The following is a 22,140-nucleotide window of genomic DNA, read 5'->3' as shown; positions in this document are numbered from 1 at the left end:
AAATCTGGAAGAGATAAAGAAATATGAAATAAAATATAGTGGCATGTAGACACATGGGGAAGGGCCTAGGCCCTATCCCAAAGGATGTAACAGACTCTGAAGGCCCCCTATGGAAGGCCTCACCCTCCCTGGGGAGCAGAAACTGTATGAGATAGGTAGGGTGTTAGTTGCAGGGGGGGCGGTGGTTAGGGGAGGAGGGGAGGGAGAGGGAACTGGGATTGACATGTAAAACAATCTTGTTTCTAATTTAAATACAAAATTGAGAAAAAACTAAAAAAGTATACTGGCATGTTTGGAGAACAATATAAGAGGAATGAGCTCAAATTTAGACTTCATACATGATGTTACTTCTTAAATGAAAATTGTTGGTCAGATAAATAAAAAACAAATTACTGTCTTTATTTTATATGTATTAAGTAAGTTTTGACAAATTGAAGGGTGAGCAGAAACACTGACAAGTTTGATTTGGGAAGGGTAACCTTCCTTTGTCTCTGGGTGAAGTAGAGGGCAGCTTATTAGCCTGGCATCAGAAAAGCCAGGTAGGAAACTGCTGTAACTGAATCCAGGTGGAAGGGACAGCACCCATCTCATGAAAGTTGACATGTTGTCCTCCTGTCCATGGACAGAATTTTATAGTAGGCAGAATCAGCAGTGTCCAGCCCTGTGTTTCTCTCTTTTTGAAATCCCCATTCGGTGCCTATTTTCTTTGTTATACTCATTAAGCTGCCTGGCTTGAGATTTGTTACTGGCAGCTCTGCTTCTCCAGGAAAGAGCCAAAAGACCAATCACTGGTGCTGAAATAGCAATTTCTTCCCCTGTTGTGGAAAGCTGTGATGTTTCCCAGATGACAGCTGCAGAGACTCCTGAAAGCATTTCATATAAGGGAAATGAAGTGGCAAATGGAGAGGGAGACAGTGTGTTCACTGTAGAAGATGGCATCTATGCATAATAAATGCAGTTACTCTCACCTAGAGTTAGAGAAGAGAGCAGAGTCCTATTTTTAAAATGGAGAAGAAAGCAACTGAACTGACTAACGCTGAAGGAAAGGAGTCAAAAAGAGTCTAGAACATGAAGTGCATGCTGGAAAATGGTTTGTGTGTGCATAGCTCCTCACAGTGTGCTGCTGTAGTCTCCTAGTTCAGCTTGCCTTTGAGATTTGTTCCAAAGACTGAAAAGTTGCAAACAAAGCTGCTCAATTGCATAATCATAACTCAAGACTTTCAGCATAATTGTTTGGTATTCATAAGCTCAAGAATTTCTATTCATTTTGGAGTTGACATGATCCATCAGATTGCTCCTTCAAAACCTAGAATATCAGCAGAACAAACAGGTGTAAACGGAGTTTCTGTTCTGTCTGGTCCCACAACCCATTTGGTATCAAATAAACACACAGAAGCTTATATTAATTATAAACTGTTTGGCCAGTGGTGAAGGGTTTTTATTGGCTCTCTCTTAATTATTAACCCATTTCTATTAATCTGTGTATCTCCATATTGTCTTTGCTTACCAGTGATGCCTGGCCCTCCTACTCCCTCAGCAGCTATATGGTGTCTCTCTCTCATAACTCACTCACTGCCTTTCTCATCCCAGCATTCTCCTAGTCTGCTAAACCTGCCTATACTTCCTGCCTGACTACTGACCAATCAGCATTTTATTAAACCAATAAGAAAAACATACATTCACAGCATACAGAAGGACATCCCCCCATCAGACAGGGTCATCAAGAACTTCTTCTAGACCGGCTTAATAAGAAATTGTAGGAGGCAGGGAGTATGACTCACTGTTATAGTGCATGCTTATATATATGAAAGATTCTAGGTTCCACCTCCTAGATTCTTTTGTCCACCCAAATAAAGACCTTATGTCTCAACAACATGTGGCCTGATAAACTCTGCAAGTGACTCTGACTAGCATTTGGGAAACAATGAGCTACATTTTGTTTGTCATTTTGCTTGCTGTTGATATTTTTTCTATATGATCTTTGATTCCACTGATGGTCACCTGGGATTAGTTCTTAAATAAGCCATGAAATCTTTTGAGCCAGGCATAGAGGCACACACCTTTAATTCCAGCACTTAGGAGGCAGAGGCAGGGGGATCTCTGAGTTCGAGGCCTACCTGGTCAACAGAGCTCCAGGACAGTTGAAGCAAAGAGAAACCCTGTCTCAATTATTTATTTATTTATTTATTGAGAAACGGTATCACAATGTAGACTTAGCTGGTCTGGGACTTGCTGTGTAGAGCAGGCTGTCCACAAACTCATAGAAATCCACCTGCCTCTGCCTTCTGAATGTTGTGATTAAAGGTATGTGACACCACACACTGCCTGTGTAATTATTTTTTAACAAACCAGAAAGGTGTGGGTTCTGTATTACATGAAATTTGAAACTGCATAAATATAGCTTACTATTACCTCTTTAAGATTCAGTCACAATTATTAAATGAAACAACTATATATAACATTCCTATTTTGGTTAAATAATACAAACTTAGTGTATAGGATATTTCCAACTATGTGATAGTCATTACACTTTTAATCAACCAAAGACCATATATTAGTACAACGTATATTTATAAACCCAGTAACTCAGTTAAATTTTGAGTTCAAACAAAGATGAATAATTTTAGTGTAGGCACCAACATGGTATAGAACAATCTAATACTTGGGAAATTATTTTTTATCTGAATAACAAGTTTTATTTATGTGAAATTCAGGTTTAAGTGAGTTCCTTTTGTTTTTATTTGTTAAGTCTGGCAAGTCTATTTGTATTCTGTAGTGGCTACTTGAAAGACACTGAACAAACCAAGTGGGCTAGAGACAGCTTCTCAGAAGATACTGTAATACTGAAGTAAATGAAAAAAAATGGCATTCAACTCATTCTTTCCTCCATTTCTTAAATAAAGCACTGGTTTTTCTGTCCCAACCTGCAGGAAATCAACCTGGAGCAAGAGAATCAGGGATAGGGAATGGGGACAAGAGACACAGAAAGAACGACCACAAGACAGGATTCTGATCAAGTAGCAAACTACTTTTTTCTCAGGCTAGCTTATATAGTCGGCAGAGCAGGATATGGGGAAGGGTAGAACGGGTTGTTTGTGAGGCAGATGTTAGTGTAGGAAGGATAGTAGGAAGCCACAAAGAGGATGTTTGGCAGGATAAAGAGTTTATGAGTAAGAGGTCCAGGAAGGGTTACCTAGGTGACTGAACCTGTGGGTGGAGAACTAGGGTAAGTTGTTTCTTTTCTTGAGCTGAGGTTCTAAGGAGCTGCTATGTAAAGGTTGACTATGTGGCCTGCCAAGCATGGCCTAGGATCTCATGCCAAGCCCTGAGATTTGGCTCCCAACATTTTTCCACATCTAAATTTTCCTCTTTTCTCTATGTTATTTTTCTCTATTATGTTTTCTTAATATGTTCTCTTATATAAATGTTTCTCATTCTTTTTCATAACAATAGTAACTAATATTTCTTGATGTTTACCTTTTATTTGGCACTATGTTAATTATCTCCCTTGCATTTTCTTACTTCATCCATACTGAAGACTTCCCATTTTCTGATGTAGAAATTTCAGCTTTGAGTTGTTGAATGAATTCTTTAAAGAAACAGCTCCTAAATTTTAGTTTTGAGAGGAGTCCTCAGATATAAATATGGAAAAAGAACACATACTTTGTTCTTAGCTTATCTGAAACACTATATGCCCATTATAGATGTGGTAGGAACATAAAAGATGTTTTAAAACATTAATAATCTCCTTACTTAAGAAGAAATTGAATTACAACTTTGTCATTTTCTTTTCTTCTAGCATTTTTTACATAGTAATTTTTATTTATTTATTTATTTTATTAGTTCAAATTAGGAACAAGCTTGCTTCACATGTCAATCCATTTTCCCTCTCCCTCTCCCTCCCCTCTCCCTCAACCACCCACCTACCCCCACCCCATCCCCCTTCCACTCCCCAGGGCTCCCCAAAGTTACCACATCATCCTTTACATAGTAATTTTTGGTTGTGAGCCTAGCCTTTAATGGCTGAGCCATCTCTTCAGCCCAGTTTTTACATAGTAAAGAGCAATATTTGCAACTTTTAATGTGTATTATGATTTGGGAAGCATATTAAATAAATGAAGATCCTTAATGTATGTAAAATCATAAAACATTTTATTTTAACAATAAATCATATGTTGATACCGATGGAGGGAAAGTTTATTTTACATGTTATTTTAAAATACATTCTTGGGCCTGGAGAGATGGCTTAGCAGTTAAGTGCATTATCTACTCTTACAGAGAACCCAGTACAAATATGGCCACTAAAAACTGTTTGTAACCCTGGGCAGTAATGGTGCATGCCTTCCAGGCAGATCTCTGTGAGGCCAGCCTGATCCACAAAGCTACCCTGTCTCAAAAAATCCAAAACAAACAAAAGCCTGTAACACCAGTTCCAGGGGATCTGGCATACTCACACAGACACACATGTAGGAAAAATACCAGTAATATCTTCCACATTAGTTGTGAATGATACCTCATCATGTGAGAGGTTATTTCCTTGATAAATAAAAAAGTTATATGTGTTTCTGTTGACAGATGTTAGTGATTAAATGGACTTTGGTTCTTAATATATTTAATTGAAGGAAATACATCAGAATGCAAAAGAAAATTCCAGGGAACTATTGAAATCATTTTTTTTTAAACTGGGTGGCCAATTCTATTCCAAAAGATGAAATTGCTGCAGACAAAACTAGAGACTTGTATCTGAAACAACAAACACTGAGTGAAAGTGTCAGTTACAGCAGTACAGTAAAGAGGAAGTCTGTATGCAAATGGATTTCTTAGACAATGGCTCAGAGTTATCATAGAGGATGGACTTTCTTCTGGGATGATGCATTTCTTGAGCTTGAAGTTAATGATACATTGAGGTGCCTTAAAATGAAGGGTGACTTTACTCACAAAGGTTATCTGCAGTTAGAGTAAACAAATTCATTTTAAATAGTTGTGGCCTCTGGCCAGATTCTATTTCAAGCAACTGGGAGGAAGGGGAGTTGAGTGCCCTAGTTCTCTAGCTTGACATTCTCTGCTTTTAAGAATTTCAACATAGAGTCATCATCTTTTTTTTTTTTATTTCAAGGTAAAGCGAACAATTCTAAATTCTTTATATTAGCATAGAGAAGGGTAAAAACAGTTGAAAATCATGTCCCTGTCCTTACCAAGAGTGAGTGACCTTACCATTGGTCCCCCTCTATTTATAAAATGAAGATCAATATTTCATGAACTGAAGTGAAAAAAATGAGAGAAGGGACCAGACTAATAGAGCACACAGTTGATGCCCTAATGAAAATTTTACATTTCTACCATATTCACTTTAAGCAAATCACCCTGAGCATGTATTACCTATATCAATAACATTCATACCTCCAGGGTTACATTTATCTACACCTGTTAACTGTCTGCTGACTCCTCTCCCCAACCATGGCTATGCTTCCTCTTTTCTTATGTGACTATGAAATCCAAAGAGATGGGTGTCTTACTATGCAGACCCTCTCTTTGTTAATCTTGTGCTCTATGCACTATTTTAAAGCTGCCTACTTCACCTGTGTATTCAGGAACAACCACGTGAGTTAGGCTGTTTTGATTATACTTGTAACTGATAATTAAAGATTTCACTGTACACAAAAAGAAATAATTAGTAGAGTTGAATAGATGTCACATTTTTTTCTACAGCTCCCATCTATGAAAAATAGTGGTCAAGATATGCTTGGTATTCTGAACATGAGGTAATGGTAAACTATGCTTTTTCATTAACATGAGATGGCAAAATTATCCACTCTGAAAGGACCAGCTGCTCCAGGGTAGCTGGCATCCCTCATGCATGCCTACATTCTCAAAAGTATTTTAATTGGTAGTTTTCTGGATTTTTTTTTGCTTTGTTTTGTTAGGGAGGAAATGCATGTGTAAACCTATTAAAGCCATTCCATCTGTTCTGATGAAATAACATCACTATATCTTAGAGAAAATTTTCATTTCCGGATTTTAAGGCTGCTGCATGCTCTCATGAAGGCAAGGGTTGCAATAATACCTTCTTAAACAGACATAAAAGAATTATGGGAAAAATACACTTAAAATCCTCCCCATGCTTTTATATAATATGTTCGTGATAAACTTGTACTTTGAATTGATACACATAATATACATAAAGTGTTGCAGCACATTAGATATACACACAGACACAGACACAGACACAGACACACACACACACACACACACACACACACACACACACACACATTAGTAAGAAGACTTGAAGGGTAGGTATATCTCAGTACTAGAGTACTTGCCAAGTATGCATGAAGTGCTAGGCTTACCCACCCAGTGCTGCAAAAATAATAAATACAAATATAAAGGTGGTTGGTACATAAGTAGATAGAAGATAGATGATCATCATTATGGGAAAGATACATTAGATAGATAGATAGATAGATAGATAGATAGATAGATAGATAGATATGAAGGATAGATAGATACATAGACTATGGAAAAAATCTGGTGTCTGCCCAATCTGCCAATATAAGGGCTTAACTGCTTATATTGTTACACATTATATTAATTTCTACAATGGGCATCAGTCTTCTTCCACAAAGCAGTAAAAAAATCCATCGTTAGGAATATTATACATCAATACATATGCACTGCCAATACATTTATTAGGAGTTTATTATATGCTAGGATCTATGGAAAGGCTTATATGTATATTGTCTACTTTATTTTTCCCTAAAACATTCATAGTAGATTATACTATTATTAAAGAAAAGAATGTGGAGGTTTAGAGAGATTTGTAACATGAGTTCTAATAGGTCTTAATAATAAAAGCCTGGAGTCAGATATTAAGGATGAAAGCTGAAAGATCAGAGAAGCATAGGAGCCGGCCAGCCACTAGAGCTCTAACCTCTATGAAATCCTCAGACTGAAAAGAAACCTTGTTCCTTTATCCTCCTGCCTCAATTCCTCTCTCCACCAGCCATCTCACTTCCTGTCTATCTGAAGAGACTTCTGACCTCTATGGTTCACCTAGTGGCTAGCTCTGCCCTTTGATATTCAGCTTTATTTGTTAGAGTATAAACAAGATATCACCACAAAGAGTGAGAAAATTGCCTATAAATATAAACTTAGAAGATGGAAACCCAACAATTGAATTTGAATTGTTACTTTTTTCATATTCAACAAATATTTGCTAAATAATATATCTCTTGAACAAAACCAGACATTGGAACGGAGAAGTAGGGAATGGCAGTTGGATAAGGTACCAAAAAATTCACTATTTGGTGATCACTTCAAAGTTAACAAAGAGGACCCAAGAATGTTAGGTAGGAGGTTGTGGAATTTATCTAGAGAAGAGGTGGTGCTGACTTCAGCCAAGAGCTAGTAGGGAAGATAAACAAACTTTGATAGCCACTGGATTTGCTCTGTAAATTTATCTGAATGTATAGTGACGAGGGAAGAAGGGATGAAGTAAGAACAGTTGCTCACTTTTGACTTGGAGCAACAAAGTAACCTGAGATAGAAATTATTAAAATGGATGGGTACAGTGAAGAAATCTTTCTAGCCAGAAACCCATTCTCTTAGCCATTAATCATGTTATCATTGATCATTATCATAAAAATAAAGTAACAGGAAAGGAAATCAAATTATGCCTTCCTGTGTGAATATAGAAGCAATTAAAGCATTACATAATTCTTAATTTTTAAAGTAAATGTCTTAGACAGGATTATCTGAGGATCTCGTCAAGCTTCATTAAGTCTAAGCTCCAATATTTATAATATTGTGAGATCAATTCCAGGGAAAAGATATTTAAAGATAATTCATCAAGCTAAACACATTGAGGTGACTGTTTTATATGTTTTTTCTTCTTCCTACATAGTTATATTTTTGAGAGTTTCTGCAATTATTGCATAACACTTTTATATCTAGTGAGTTAAGAATTTTGCAAAGTTAAATGTAAAATTACATCTGTTGTGTCTATATAGTCTGCCATAATAACTTCTGAGAAGCCTTTAAACATAACTTTCATTCTAAGCATTTAAGACAGTAAAAATAATGATGTCATTGACAGATATCTTAAAATGCATATCCTTCTAACTATGCCATATGCCACTCAATTCAAGTCCCATTACTATAGTAGAGTTTAAGATGGAAACTGGCTAGCCTTGTGATCATTGTGTGAAATCCTAGGCAGTCAAGGAGTTTGATCTTGACTTGATTTCTTGTACTTCCTTATTTGAACATTTTGAAATCTCTCACACTCTTGACCCTGGTCAAGGTTAGTGATGATGAATTCTTCACTCCAGGTCCCTAGATCCTGCTGAACCTTGCCTCTTCCTCCTTTGCAGGGTCAATGATTGTATCTTGCGGGTGAACGAGGTTGATGTGTCGGAGGTTTCCCACAGTAAAGCAGTGGAGGCCCTCAAAGAAGCAGGCTCTATTGTGCGGCTGTATGTACGTAGAAGACGACCCATTTTGGAGACTGTCGTGGAAATCAAGCTTTTCAAAGGGCCGAAAGGTAATAAAACTATAAAAGACTCATACTGAGGCACAAATGTCAAAAATATATGTCTAAAGTTTACTATATAACCTACCTACAATGACTGTTAATTCTCTGACTTTCATTGCCTAGAAGTAGACTTCACACTCCATGATAATGGTTTTTACAGATGGTTTGAAAAAACAGAACTCTATGTACAAACTCACACAAGCAGAGTGTATATTTGGAGGAAACCACCATTTAATATTTTCTATGATTTTTAGCTGATATGCTCATTATAACTTGGCCAGTATGTTTAATACATTCTAACATTTCAGATGGTATGTAAATTCTTTCATATAACAAGATACTAATATAAATAACAAAAGATAACAAAAGTAATCTTTACTAGGGATAGCCAAATAGTTAGGGGAGCTTGCTGTTCTTATAGAGGAAATGAGTTCAGTTCCCAGCACCCATGTCAGATGGCTCACAACCATATGTATCTCCAGCTACAAGGGGTCACACCTTCATCTGGCTTCCATGAAAACCCACACACATATGCCATTCACTCACATAAAACATACACATAAAAACTTAAATCTTAAAACATAACAATCTTTACTGATACTAAATTGTATTTCACAATGTGATTCCTTTTGATTTTGTATTATGTGTTGTAGCCAATACAGACAAAATAAGTTAAGCTTGTTTTTTAATGTTCACAGATGTCTAGGTGCTCTTGTGCTTGCTCCAAGGAGCTGGGTAAACAGTGAAATTGAATCATTATATGAATTTCATTTATAACACTGACATTAACACTACTCAAATAGTATTTCAGATGCTTTAGAAAATTTTAATAATTAGCTTAACATAATTAAATATTTTATATTATGACTGGATAATCATTAGACTCTTCATAAAGTATTTCCTTTTTCTTCATAACCTATTTACTGTATAATGCCAAATATGTGATTAAAATATAAGCATTTATATTAAAATTAAAATATAAGTCACCTTCTCTAGAGAACAGAATTAAGTGGTATTTGCCATCTTGGACACAAGAACCAGGCTCATTAAAAGCCTTGTTCAGCCATTTACCTTCATTAAATCTATGTACAAAGAGAAATGAAACATTTTTAAAGAGCTTGTACATAGAGAGCAGCATAGACTAGAGATCAGAGCATGTAATTTTAACCCTAGCTCTGCCCTTCACTGGTTGTTAGACTTTGGATAGAAATGTTTCACTACCTTGGCCTTCATTTTCTTAGCTGCAGAACACAAGTAAAAGCAAGGCTTGTTCTTGGTGATGATTCACTGAAACAGTTCACATATATGGCATAAATCTTGGTACAAACTCAGGAAATACTAGCTGTGCATGCATGTATTTGAAGTATTTTCTTTTGTTTTACTAAATATGGTAGCAGGTTTTTAGTGATGTAATGAAAATAGCTTAGTGATTCCTCGTGGCTTAAGTGCAGGTGAATTAGGATTCAAGTATGAATAAAAGTCTACCCTATCCATTTATTAAATCACACTGGAAGTTTGTCTTTTATAGTCAAATGAATGGAACATAGTTTTTTCTGTTAAAATATATATTGTATCTATAAATAATATGTGTCTATTTATACAAGCCATCTAATAGCAATTATTCATCATGTCTCTAAGCAAAGGCTAATTTAAACCCTCAGGAAAATATTGCTATTCTTTTACTGGCTTCCTGCTCTGAGTCACAGGATGACCTCCAGCTGCTCAGCAAAACCCTTAAAGGTTGCAGGGAGCTGATGACCTGCACTACTTAATGTTACCAGGAACACATCTGTTGAATCATTATTCTGACATTAGGTGCCCTCCAGCTCCTTTACTTCCTACTGAACCACTTTCTTCTTTGAGCCTGTCATGGGGCAAGAATGCCTTGTGACATGGAGGAGGGAAATAAGCAGTGAAGGCTAATTAACCTGGTAGGTGGGCAGTAACCTAATGAACATATGTAATATACAGAGATGGTCTCCTGGGTCAAAGAATCCTTGGGACAACTTTCTGTCCAGAAAGCTGGCTGTATGGAGCCTGCTGGGGAGTATGCTGAGTCAGTGATACTTTTGGTACTGGGATCTTTTTGTGTAGGTCTGATAGGGACTTGTTTTTCTATTCAAAGCCTATTGATTAACAAAGAAGGAAAGTGTTCCAGGCATTGTTTGGATTCCAGATGCCTCTCCCAGTGCCTCAATCTCAGGAAATATAGAATTTGAGTAACAAGTAATTAGGCTCTATGCTAAATCTGAAGAAATACTGCCTTCTTCACTTTAGTATGTTATAAGTCCTAATTTTAGAATTACAGTATTCCTGAAAAACGTTCCCACTGTGATTAGTTTGTATCATGGAAACTCTAATCTAATATGAAGGTTAAAGATAAATGAGTTTCTTTCCTCAAAAGTTCTAAAAGAAAAGATGACTCTAAATTCAACCTATTTAATGATATTTTCAAGACAAAATGACATCGGTTCTAGGATAGAGCTTGAGCCATTAATTTACTGGGGATTTGGGGTAGCTATGTGATTTATCTTATCCAGAAGAGTCAGATACCCAAGAGAACTAGAAACATTCCATCATCCTATCTGGTTCTCTTTGACGACCAGATGTTGTCTGATGTTAAGCATCAATATCCTAGCCAGTTAGTTGTATTCAACTAAGTGTATTTAACATATGGCTATCTTGTATACAATAACATGGCCCTTCAATTATTCAAAACATACTTACTAAATATTTCCTGTGATATTTCCAGCTAGACAGGGATTCATAAAGAGAAGAGGTACCTTTTGCTCTCTAGAAAATTATAGTCAGGTGAGGCAAGCTTCTATAATATAAACTGAGAAAACTAAGAATGAAAATAAGATAATGGGAAAAACAGAATAAACAATATGCCAAAGGAGACAAAAGTTACCCAAACTAACTCTTGAATTACAAACTAAAATAACCAGACATCAATATAGGAGATCATTCCAGGTACAAATAAAAGCATGGCAGCCCAATGATAGGAAAGATTTTCATATTGTCTAGTAGTCACATAGTAGGACAAAGAGTGGCATGCTAAGGTAAGTAAGAGTCATATCATAATTTGCTGTTTTAGTAATATTTAAGAGTTTAAAAGTTTAGAATTATGTAAATGCAGGGGGAAATATTGTACAAATTTTAAGCATGGGCTAGATATAATAAGATCCACTTGTTGTTATTGTTGTTTCTTAGACAGGGTTTCTCTGTGTAGCTCTGCCTGCCCTGGAACTCACTCTGTAGACCAGTCTGGCCTTGAACTTAGAGATCTATCAGCCTCTTCCTCCTTAGTGCTGGGATTAAAGGAATGTACTACCACCACCAGACTTATTCATGTCCTTCTGGAACTCATTCTGGCTGCTATAAAGAAAACAAATTGAAAGGATAAGAATGAGAGCAGAGCTCAGTTAAACATGACTTGGAGGAGATCATCTCATGAAAATTGAGTTGAGTTGTGAGTTGAGAACATGCTAAATACACATAATTGAATATAGCAAATTGGTTAGAATAGTGATGTCATCGAACATCTACGTGATCAAAGAGGACCAGATAGGAAACTGCATGCACATGAAATGTTTCCCTTTCTCTGGAATGTTTTGACTCTTCTAGCTAAGATGAATCACACAGTCCCCCCTTATTGGTAAATTTTATGTAGGGTGTTCTGCAGATTAGGCCCAGTTTCCTAAATGGGAAGTCGTGTGTCAAATGAGTAAGGCTATAGAGAAACCTCTGTGGAAATGTGATTAGGAATTTACTTGGGGACATTTTGGAAGCCTGTTGTGCATTTCTAATGAAATACAAAAATTCCTTACTCAACATGTAAATCCTTCTTATTCTATAAAGGTTAGAGATTTAGTCATTGAAGGCATCTGGGGTACCTATGTATCAGCAGTCATCAATCTTATGTAGAAAGTAATGATTAAACAGATCTATTCAAGTTTGCCAAGAACGAAAATTGAAGAAAATGTGAATATCTAGGGTGTGTTCCAAGGAAAGATTTATAATGAAAGCCTTCTAGTGGCCTTTCCAAGAACTACTCTTAGTATAAATAAACCAATGAAGTCTGTCATTAAACACACATCAAGATCATTAGTCATTGTGGCCCAACCTAAACAAACTTTAAGCTTTATAAGAAGTGATATGGCACAGTTTAGTTATGCTGGGTTAAATAAGACCATTTCCATGCATGTGCATCATATACTTTGGGCACACCCCCATACTCCACTACACTCTCCTTCCTTACCCCTTATATTTTCCCCTGTGCTCTCATAGACAGTTTTGTTTCTACTTTCATATCATATGTATATGGATTTTATACATATGCATAAAGCCTTTGGACTCAAAATAAAAGAAAATATGGTATTCGTTGTGACTTAACTCAGTAATATGGCCATTTCCAGTTCCACCCATGTCTGAAACTGACATGACTTTGTTCATATAGTTCCTTTATCCATTTATCTCTCGATAAACACATATGTAGAGTCCCTAACTTATTTCTTTGAAAAGTGTTTCAGTGAACACTGATGTATATGCAAGCATCTGTGATGTGTTGAGCTGGAAAGCTTTGACTAAATAAATATCCAGGAGTGTTGGAGCTGGGTCACATGATAGGTCTGTTTTTAGTTTTTGAGGATCCTAATATTTTTTACTAATTACTCTTGTGAAAGAATCACTTAAGGCTCAGTCAGAAAATTGAATATGTCAATGTTGGAATTTTATTGCTGTCTAAGTATGGATTTATTTTAGGCAAGTATTAACAAAAAGGGAGAGCATAAGCTCACCTATCTATTAGCAAATATCAGTATTTTTCTACATTACTTTTATAAGTATGTTTATGTGCGTGCATGGTGTGTGTGTGTGTGTGTGTGTGTGTGTGTGTGTGTGTGTGTTCAATGCATGTCTGTATGTGCATATGGAGCCTAGAGGCTGACAGAGTGTCTTCCTAATCTACTCTCCACCTTATGCTTTAAGACAGGGTCTCTCACTAAACATGGAGATCACCAGTTTGACTAGGCTGACTGGCAAATGAGCTTCAAGGATCCTCCTGTTTGTAACCCCCAAACTTCTATGCTGAAAATACAGCTTCACATATACCATGCCTGTCTTTGTGCATGGGTTCTAGGTTCCCAAATTCAGGTCTTCCTGACTAAGCCACAGGTACTTACTGTATAAGCCATGTTCCCAACTCTGGTAAATTATTTCAAATATAATCTATTTTTATTTCTTTACAAATACCAGATGTATCTGCAGTTATTGGATTATGTGTGAGCGCAAACTGAAAATTCAGTAACATTGGTAGACTTTTTACAAGGAATACTTGTAACCGCATAACATCCCATTAAATGAAAAGTTATTGTGTACAGAATAAAATTATTAAAGAAGCCACATGTATTAAGTTACCATGGGTTACAGAACAAGTGCCTGGACCTCTTAGCTTCACTTTCCTCATCAGAAAAAAAGAAAGATAACTTAATAGGTTTTTTTCAAGCTAATAATTAAATATTCTTAGTAATATTTGTAATAGTTCATTGTTACCTTAATTGGCAAAACAGTTCAGTAAAGAAAACCATTAGTGAGTTCACTTCTTTGCTGTTAAAATAACTCCCATGGTATTTCACGTGCTCTTGTCATCCAAAGGCAAAAGCTCAAAGTCACTTGATTTTGGCTCCCTTTGCTTTGCTATTTTTATCAAATAATCCACCATAACACATGAAAGCAATTTATGGCATAACCAGTCCTCTCTTTAAAAATATTATGAAGTTCATGTCTCTATGAAATATTCTCTTACCTACTTACAATAGATTCCCTTGCCAATTCATGTGTCCTAGATACTTTTGAAAACCCAGAACTTTATTAATGGTTCATCCTTGCTCAGAAATGTCCAATGATTCTTTATTGCCTCTAGGTAAGAATCCAAAGTTCTCACAACACTATCCCATGCCTCCTGTGGTCTCCCTATCCTCTAGCCACAGATCTTGGTTTTACTCCTTGCTGTGTTATTTTCCCTTTCTTCTGTCTTCTGATCCTTCTGCCTCTGAGCCTTTTCTCATCCCTTTACCAACTTTGGAATGCCTTCCTTTTCCATTTTGACCACTTCCAGCATCCTCTCCCTAAGAGCCACTTCCGTGCTGCCTTCTCTACAAAGCTATGGATGGTTTTCCCAAAGGAAGCAATCTTTCTGTAAAGAACTCCATTCTTCCCTTCTCTGTTGATCCTCTTGTTGCCAGGCCTTCCAACATCCCATAATCCATGAGAAAGACAGGTCCCAACAGCTCAAATTTAGGGAGATAAGCAATTAGCATAGTAGTTTCATGATCTCTTCCCTGGCCTAGACTGTTTTGGAAGGGTTTAGCAAAATCTTCGAAGGAAAATAAAAGTCAAGGAAAGTTTGTGCCCAGACACTGGATAGTAACTGGTAATAACAGGAGTAGAGAGATGGGACAGAATTTAAGACCATACCTGAAGTGTGGCAAGAGGAAAACAGAATAGCTGAGGTGCAAGACTGAGCAGGGGCCCTTTAAGAGGGGAGAGCCCTCATTCTGACACTCCAGTACTCATGCAACGCTTATCTAAGCCCAGACTGAAAGAAAACAGTGTTTAAAGCCTCTCACATGTTGCCTGATAGTGCATTGGGTCCATAACCAACTTACATATTTAAAAGGAATTTTCTTTAACAAAAAATTTTCATAATGTTTTTTCATGACAGATTTGTCATCCAGTGTAGTTAAATACCAACAGGGCATACAAAAATAGCATGTGTAACAGATACAGAACTCACTGGGCATCTAACTAAATACATTTTGCCAGCTTTCCCATTTTACAGAACAATTTCTTTGTTGTTTTCTAATCTGGTCTGACTCTTCTCTCTGCCCTTAACTTTCTTTCTCTCTGAAACCAACATTGCTAAAATTACCTATCCCAGCATGGAAGTTTTTGAAAATGTTCATTTTTCAAATTGATTATAAATGCCAAGAGCTTGCTGTTTTCAACACATAGTACATGGACTATGAATGAAGATTTTAATTGAAAATTAAAACAACTCTCCTTAATCCTTGTACAGAGACTGGACGAGTTACAATTATTTTCTTTCTCTATCGCTATCAATTGTCTAGCAATACTGCATAACAAGTTGGACTATCACCCAATTTGAGTGTTAAGGCTAGAAAAGTTTGGAATGGTCCATAATTTAGTTGTTTCTGGTCAGTTTACCACATCACCAGAAGAAACAAAGCACAAAGCTTATCTGCTGGTCTGGTTGCTTGAACCCACCATTTATGGCAAGGAAGGATACCATACTCTCTTTCCATTTCTTGACATGGGGTAAATTAAAAGGTACATTCATTTTTTAATGCATGTGCAAATGTCTCTCTGAATTCACGGCCCCATTTACGTTTTCAAGACTGTGTTCTGAGCTCTGAGTTCCAAGTAGTAGGTGGACCTGTTTTTTTCTGTGAAAGGACATAATGAACAATGGTTTGACTCTTAGTAAGCACAAATGGTAATTTTAACTTTGGCATGAGGTTTCAAAGCACTGTATTTTCCCTTTAGTGCTATTTCTCTTAATGTCTTTGAAATAAAATTATTCCCTTAGTAATAAGGGGATCTGCTTAAGTGCATATACAATGAAAAGTTGTATTGGTATTAAATACATAGACTATAAAAGAAAAGGCTAAACTAGGTGTTAAGCTGGGGAAACATTGTTCTCAGAAATAAATATGGCTAAATTGCCACTTTCCACCCTCAAAAAGCATTTTTTTAAGTTGAAGAACTGATGACATGTGATGAATTCACCTTGTTTGCTGACATTAGTCATTGGATTTCTCCTGTAAGTTTACTGTTAATGTCTGATATATGCTGCAGACTAAATTCTTTCTCTAAGCTAATATTTGATCTCATCTCATGAAAATATCTGTAAACAACTCTCTCCTGAGGACTCAGGACCAGTGATTTTCACATGAAAAACTAAAGTACAAATATTGCCTTCATAATCCCCAATGCTCTGTGCATTGTACCATTATGGAAGAGCAAGTCATTTGATTGCTTTGCTAATTTCACTCAGAAATTAAAGGCTGATGCCACTCCTCTCATTTTGCCTGTGGGGATAATCCCATCATCATTTCCCCTCAGATTACTTATATGCTATTTAAAGCTAAGCCCATATGATCAAAAGATAACTATTTAACATTTAAAATGCAAAAGTTGAAAACACACTGTTCAAGACAGAGATTGGGATATTTTAATTAAAAATTTTAAGATTCACACAGCAAATCTACAAATGGCTGTGAATATTAACAAAGTCAAATATTTCCCTTTGCTGCAAACTTAGATTGAAGACTTGCAGTTTAAATCCCTGTGTTATATAACTATTGGATGGACATATTAGGACATTTGTGCCTGTGTATCAATGCCCAATATAATAGATGCTCTTCATTTAAAACTCATATACAGAAAATAATCAGGCATTCACTCAACAAATATTTTATTTCAAAATCACCTGCTATATTTACTAGCTAAATCAAATTAGAATATAGGCATTGTTTGTGAAGATAATCCTATTGGGCTAGATAACTTTAAAATAGGATATATGTAATAGAATTGTTCCTAACACTGAAGAGAAAAATAACTTTAAACTTTTTAAGTTTAGAAAATACTATGGGCCATCTATTTATAAATGCCACAAAAAGTCCAAGGAAAGGTAAAGATTTGTACATAAAAGACAGGAACTTATCAATCTGTACTAACTGAAAGGGGGGGTTATTAAAATACAGGGGGAAACCGGGCAGGACGGTTACATGCCAGAAACCACTCTTCTCAGAAGGTTGAAGCAGGAGAATTGAAAGATCTAGGCCAGCCTAATCGATACTATTTATATGAAATTATTTTTCAAACTAAGATAAACCAAACAAGGAAGAAAGAAAATTCAAAGTGGTACTGGAAGCTCGGGACATTTTTCTAGGCAAACCATGGAAGTGTGTGTGTGTGTGTGTGTGTGTGTGAGAGAGAGAGAGAGAGAGAGAGAGAGAGAGAGAGAGAGAGAGAGAGAGAGAGAGAGAGAGAGTTAGAGAGTGTTTGTGAAGTACAGGGTATTGATCATATGAAGAAAGAACTCTGTAGTTGCTTCCCAGTGACCTATAGTGGTTCTTTGAATTTTTATAAGTAGCTTAATCAAACAAGAAAATTTAACATTTGTAATTCCATTCATTTCAATAAAAGAAATGGGGCACTACATTTAAAAAAAAAAGTCTTCTTATACACAGGAATTCTCAGGTGTCAAATATTCTAATCCATCAAAATATACACATTCACTGACATATTTGAGCTTTAATTGAGCATGTTCTGAATAAAGACTAAAAGCCTGTGAAAAGTACATGGTATGCTCTCAGAAGGGATGGAAATCACAATAGAACATGTAAAATGCACATTTCCACAGACAATTACAATGCCACCACATGATCATGTCTGGGATTTTATAAAGTAATCTAACCAAGTGTTCAACAACTTTATCTGGTGAAAAACAGCAGGTGGCATCTGTCTGATACTGGTGGCAACCATCCCTTTACACTTTCTTCCCCGCTAATAATTTGGCTGCAACCTGGAATTCCTTGAAAATTGTAAACTATTTTTTCCTCTCTGACTATAAAAGAAAAAATCTTCATGTAACAGCCCCTGGTAGGTCACTACCTATGGTGCTCACCAGCCTCTTTCATAATGACATATTAGACTGAATCTGTCTGATGCATCATTATGTTAAGAATATTGAACTGATTGTGTCCTATTCATTTTCCTATCCAGAAATCCCTTTGTGTGCTTGTTCTAGATATTGCTTTCTATTATGAGTTTAGGAAATGAAAAGTGTATACATGAGACTACAGCAAAAGAATCATAAGAAAATATTTTATGCAATAAAAATGTTCAGAAGGATGGGCAAGGAACAAATCAATATTCATGTCAATAGCATATAAACACATTCAGGCGAATACACACAGTAACAAATTAAAAGGACAGAATCAGAGAAAGGATGTCATTTGGGATATCAACAGAAAAATGATAAACCCTTAAAGATAATGTTGGAAAACTTGAGAGATCTATAAAAAGGCAACATTAAAGTCAAAGGAGATGGTTCAAGCTGTAAAGTGCTTGCCATGCAAACAGAAGAATTGGTTTTGGATCCCCAGAATCCACATGATAAACTGGATACAGTGACATGTACCTGTTATCCTAGTACTGGGAACATGGAGTCAGGATTATTTCCAGTGTCCCCTAACCAGCTACTCTTGACCAGTTGGTGAGTTCAAGGTTCAGTGAGAAACCCTACATGAAAAAATAAAAAAATAATATGAAGAGGAATAGAGGAAGGCACTTGACATGGACCTCTGACCTCCACACATGTGTGTACATGTGATCAGAGGCACATTCATAACACACACACACACACACACACACACACACACACACACACACGCGCGCGCGCGCGCGCGCGCGCGCGCGCACACGCGGAAAGAGAGAGAGAGAGAGAGAGAGAGAGAGAGAGAGAGAGAGAGAGAGAGAGAACTGACTTCAAGGTGGAACTCTTGGGATTTTATTTTAAAATAGATTATAATTTGTCACTTAAAATAGATCCTCAAAATTTTGCTTTTAACTTTATACTAAAAATTTCAGTAAAAAAATAAAAAATTTTGAATAAGAAAGGCTGATTCTAAAAATGATATATAAAAGCTAATATACAAAAATACCAAAAAAAAATTTAAAATGAGAGATGTGAAAGTCTAATACACTTTTAAATATATAATAAATTTTTAAATGACAAAGAGCTATGGGATTTAGTAGATTATAAAAATGGTATTTACAAATGTGAAAAGATAGGCTAATAGACTATTAGTAATAAATCATATTGGGAAAACTAGATATTTATCCTTTAAAGATTATTGGGATGCTAGAGAGATGACTCACTAGCAGAATACCTGCTGTTCTTACAAAGCCCCTGGATTAATTTCTAAACACACACATCGGACAGCTCACAACCACCTGTAACTCCAGTTCCAGGGATCTGATACCATATTCTGGCTTTGGTTGGGCATCTGTACACACATGGCATACACATATACTCGAGCACACATGACACACAGAGACAGAAAGAGGGAGAAATAAATGTCTTAAAATGATAATTGGATCCATGACTGGACCTCTATTTCCCAATATAACCACTCAATAAATTCTGGTATTGACACTAAACAGAACCCCAAATAAGAGGAGACAGAAAGAGTATAAGAGCTAGAGAAGATGGAAGACACCAAGAGAACAAATCCCCTCTAAATCAACCGAGCAAAGCTCATATGAACTCACAGAGACTGGGGCAGCATGCACAGGTCTGCACCAGGTCCTTTGTGTACATATCATGGCTTCCAGTTTAGTGTTTTTTATGGCACTCCCAGGCGTGTGAACAAGTGAGTTTTTGATTCTAGTGCCTTTTCTTAAGCTCCTTCCCTTCTGATGATTTGCCTTGTCCAACTTCTATGTGGTAGTTTTGCTTTGTCTTATATTTTATTGTATTATGCTTTGTTGTTATCTCTTAGAATCCTGTTCTTTTCTAATGAGAAACAGAAAGGGAGTAGATCTGGATGAGAGGCAAGTTGGAGATGAACTAGTAGTAGAGGGAGAGGAAACTGTAATCAGGATATGTTGTATGAGAAAAGGATCTATTTCCAAAAAAAGGGAAAATAATGAGAAAAAGAAGAGCATAAAAGTAAAAACTGAAATGGATATGGAGGACTATCTTAAAATGAGATACTTTCGTTTTAACAGTGGAAAATAAAGCCACAGAGTAGAGAAAATAATCTTACTAATCTTATATTTATATGATGTTAAGTACTAAACAAAATAAGAGGTGAACAGTAACATTGTAAAATACCAATTTCATGATCAAATTGGTCACCAAAAAACCGGCTGTGATGGTGACCACTGATGGCTTCTGAAAAGGGCCCTTTCTGAGGACCAAATGAGGCTGGAAGAGTTGGAAGTTTTCCATTATCTTGGAGAACAAGACAAAAATATCATCCACTTTTTTTTGCATCTCCAGACTTCATCTGTCTCCACCAAACCTCAGATTGCTCTTGTCTACTCCCCACTTATATTCTTCTCTAGTGCTGGGATTAAAGGTATGCTATCAAAATGCTGGGATCCAAGGTGTGAGCTCTGTTGTTTCTCTTTTAGACTGATTCATTCTCATGTATCCCATGGTGGCCTTGAACTCACAGAGATTCGTGTGCCTCTGTCTCCTGAGTGCTGGAATTAAAGGTGTGGCCTCCACTGCCTGTCCTGTATGGCTAACTAGTGGCTTAGGTGTGTGGCTAACTAGTGGCTAAGTGTGTGTCTGGCTAATTAGTGGCTTAGCTCTTAACTAGGTGTGTGGTTAACTAGTGGCTTAGCTCTGCACTCTGATATTCAGGCAAGCTTTATTAGATCATAAACAAAGTATCATCACAATCCTAAATTATGAGTGCATATAAAACAACAGTCTGCTTCACCAATGTTTGTAGTAAAAAAAATATCATAAGGAACAAAAAATGGCTATGAGAATCTCAAAATATCTGTAAAACATTCTGTTCAGCTTTAAAAATGAATGTCTGAGATTAATGTATTTAATGAATACTTAATAACTGAGTGAAATAAATGTACTGAAATGGAACAAAAACTCATGTCATTAAATTATGTACAGTACATTGTGTTGGCAATATGCATAATATTTAATGAATTATGTGAAAGCAAAAAATGCAAGCAACATACATGTTTATATATAGAATATACATGGAAAAGTAATTGCTAACAGTGATTGTCCCAGAGAGAGAAAAATGTACAAAGTAAATTTTTTAAAAAACTATATATTCTTTATACCTTTGGGATTTTCTGATCACATATACATATACACATACACATAACTTACTATGAAAAACTAATTCTTAAAACATACAAAGTTTTAAAATGAGAAGACCAATAAAGTAGCTGCCTAGCATTGTGAGCCTCAGTATCTAAAGGAAAATGAGAAGTCACTGAAAACAAAATAGAATTGACAATCGTAATCCCATTAAAATGAAATTATGGGAAAATATTAAAAGATCATCATTTCTTCTGGTAAACAAGTTGAAAACTATAATCTACAATGAAATCATAGTCATTCAGAAGAAAATTAACACCAACATTTATAAACTAAAGAATTTCCACCTTTTAAAGAAAGGTGGAAATTGTATTCATATATATATGGAGAGAGAGAGAGAGAAAGGTGTGTGTTTAGCAAAAGAAATGCTAGGTGGATTCAACTTATTTCACTCAACAGATGCCTACTAGACTGTATCTCCCATCAGGAACCAGAAAATATACTGAGGACAGGAAATACACAGGGATACCATCTTTTGTGTTTCAGTGTTCAGAGTATAATTGTGAGTGTCTAAATTCATAGTCTTCCAGTGACACTCTTCCATGATAATTTTTCAAACTTGAATCAGTGTGCTACCTAAAGAGCCCGAACAACTTGTTAACCAAAGATGAGCAATGTTGCAATTTTCCTTGGCATTCAAATCTGAGTCTTCTGTCAT

The 22,140-nt window shown here is 36.1% G+C and overlaps 1 protein-coding gene across 4 annotated transcripts in view; it reads left to right on the top strand.

Moving 5' to 3' along the window:
* The window catches only part of LOC107977363 (disks large homolog 2), a 1,172,797-nt gene that overhangs the window by 638,927 nt on the left and 511,730 nt on the right, over nt 1-22,140 (top strand). For 3 of the 4 annotated variants that reach the window (XM_035442394.1, XM_035442396.1, XM_035442395.1), the window contains one exon: nt 8,373-8,542. In XM_035442394.1, the coding sequence (XP_035298285.1) occupies nt 8,373-8,542 (170 nt within the window). Of the gene's footprint in view, nt 1-8,372; nt 8,572-22,140 lie in introns of those variants that run through there. The other variant, XM_035442397.1, reaches the window with a different exon arrangement.

The sequence above is a fragment of the Cricetulus griseus genome, chromosome 3 (genome assembly GCF_003668045.3).
Source record: "Cricetulus griseus strain 17A/GY chromosome 3, alternate assembly CriGri-PICRH-1.0, whole genome shotgun sequence".
Lineage (NCBI taxonomy): Eukaryota > Metazoa > Chordata > Mammalia > Rodentia > Cricetidae > Cricetulus > Cricetulus griseus.
The sequence above is the reverse complement of the archived record's forward strand: the minus strand, read 5'-3'. Positions and strand labels throughout refer to the sequence as shown.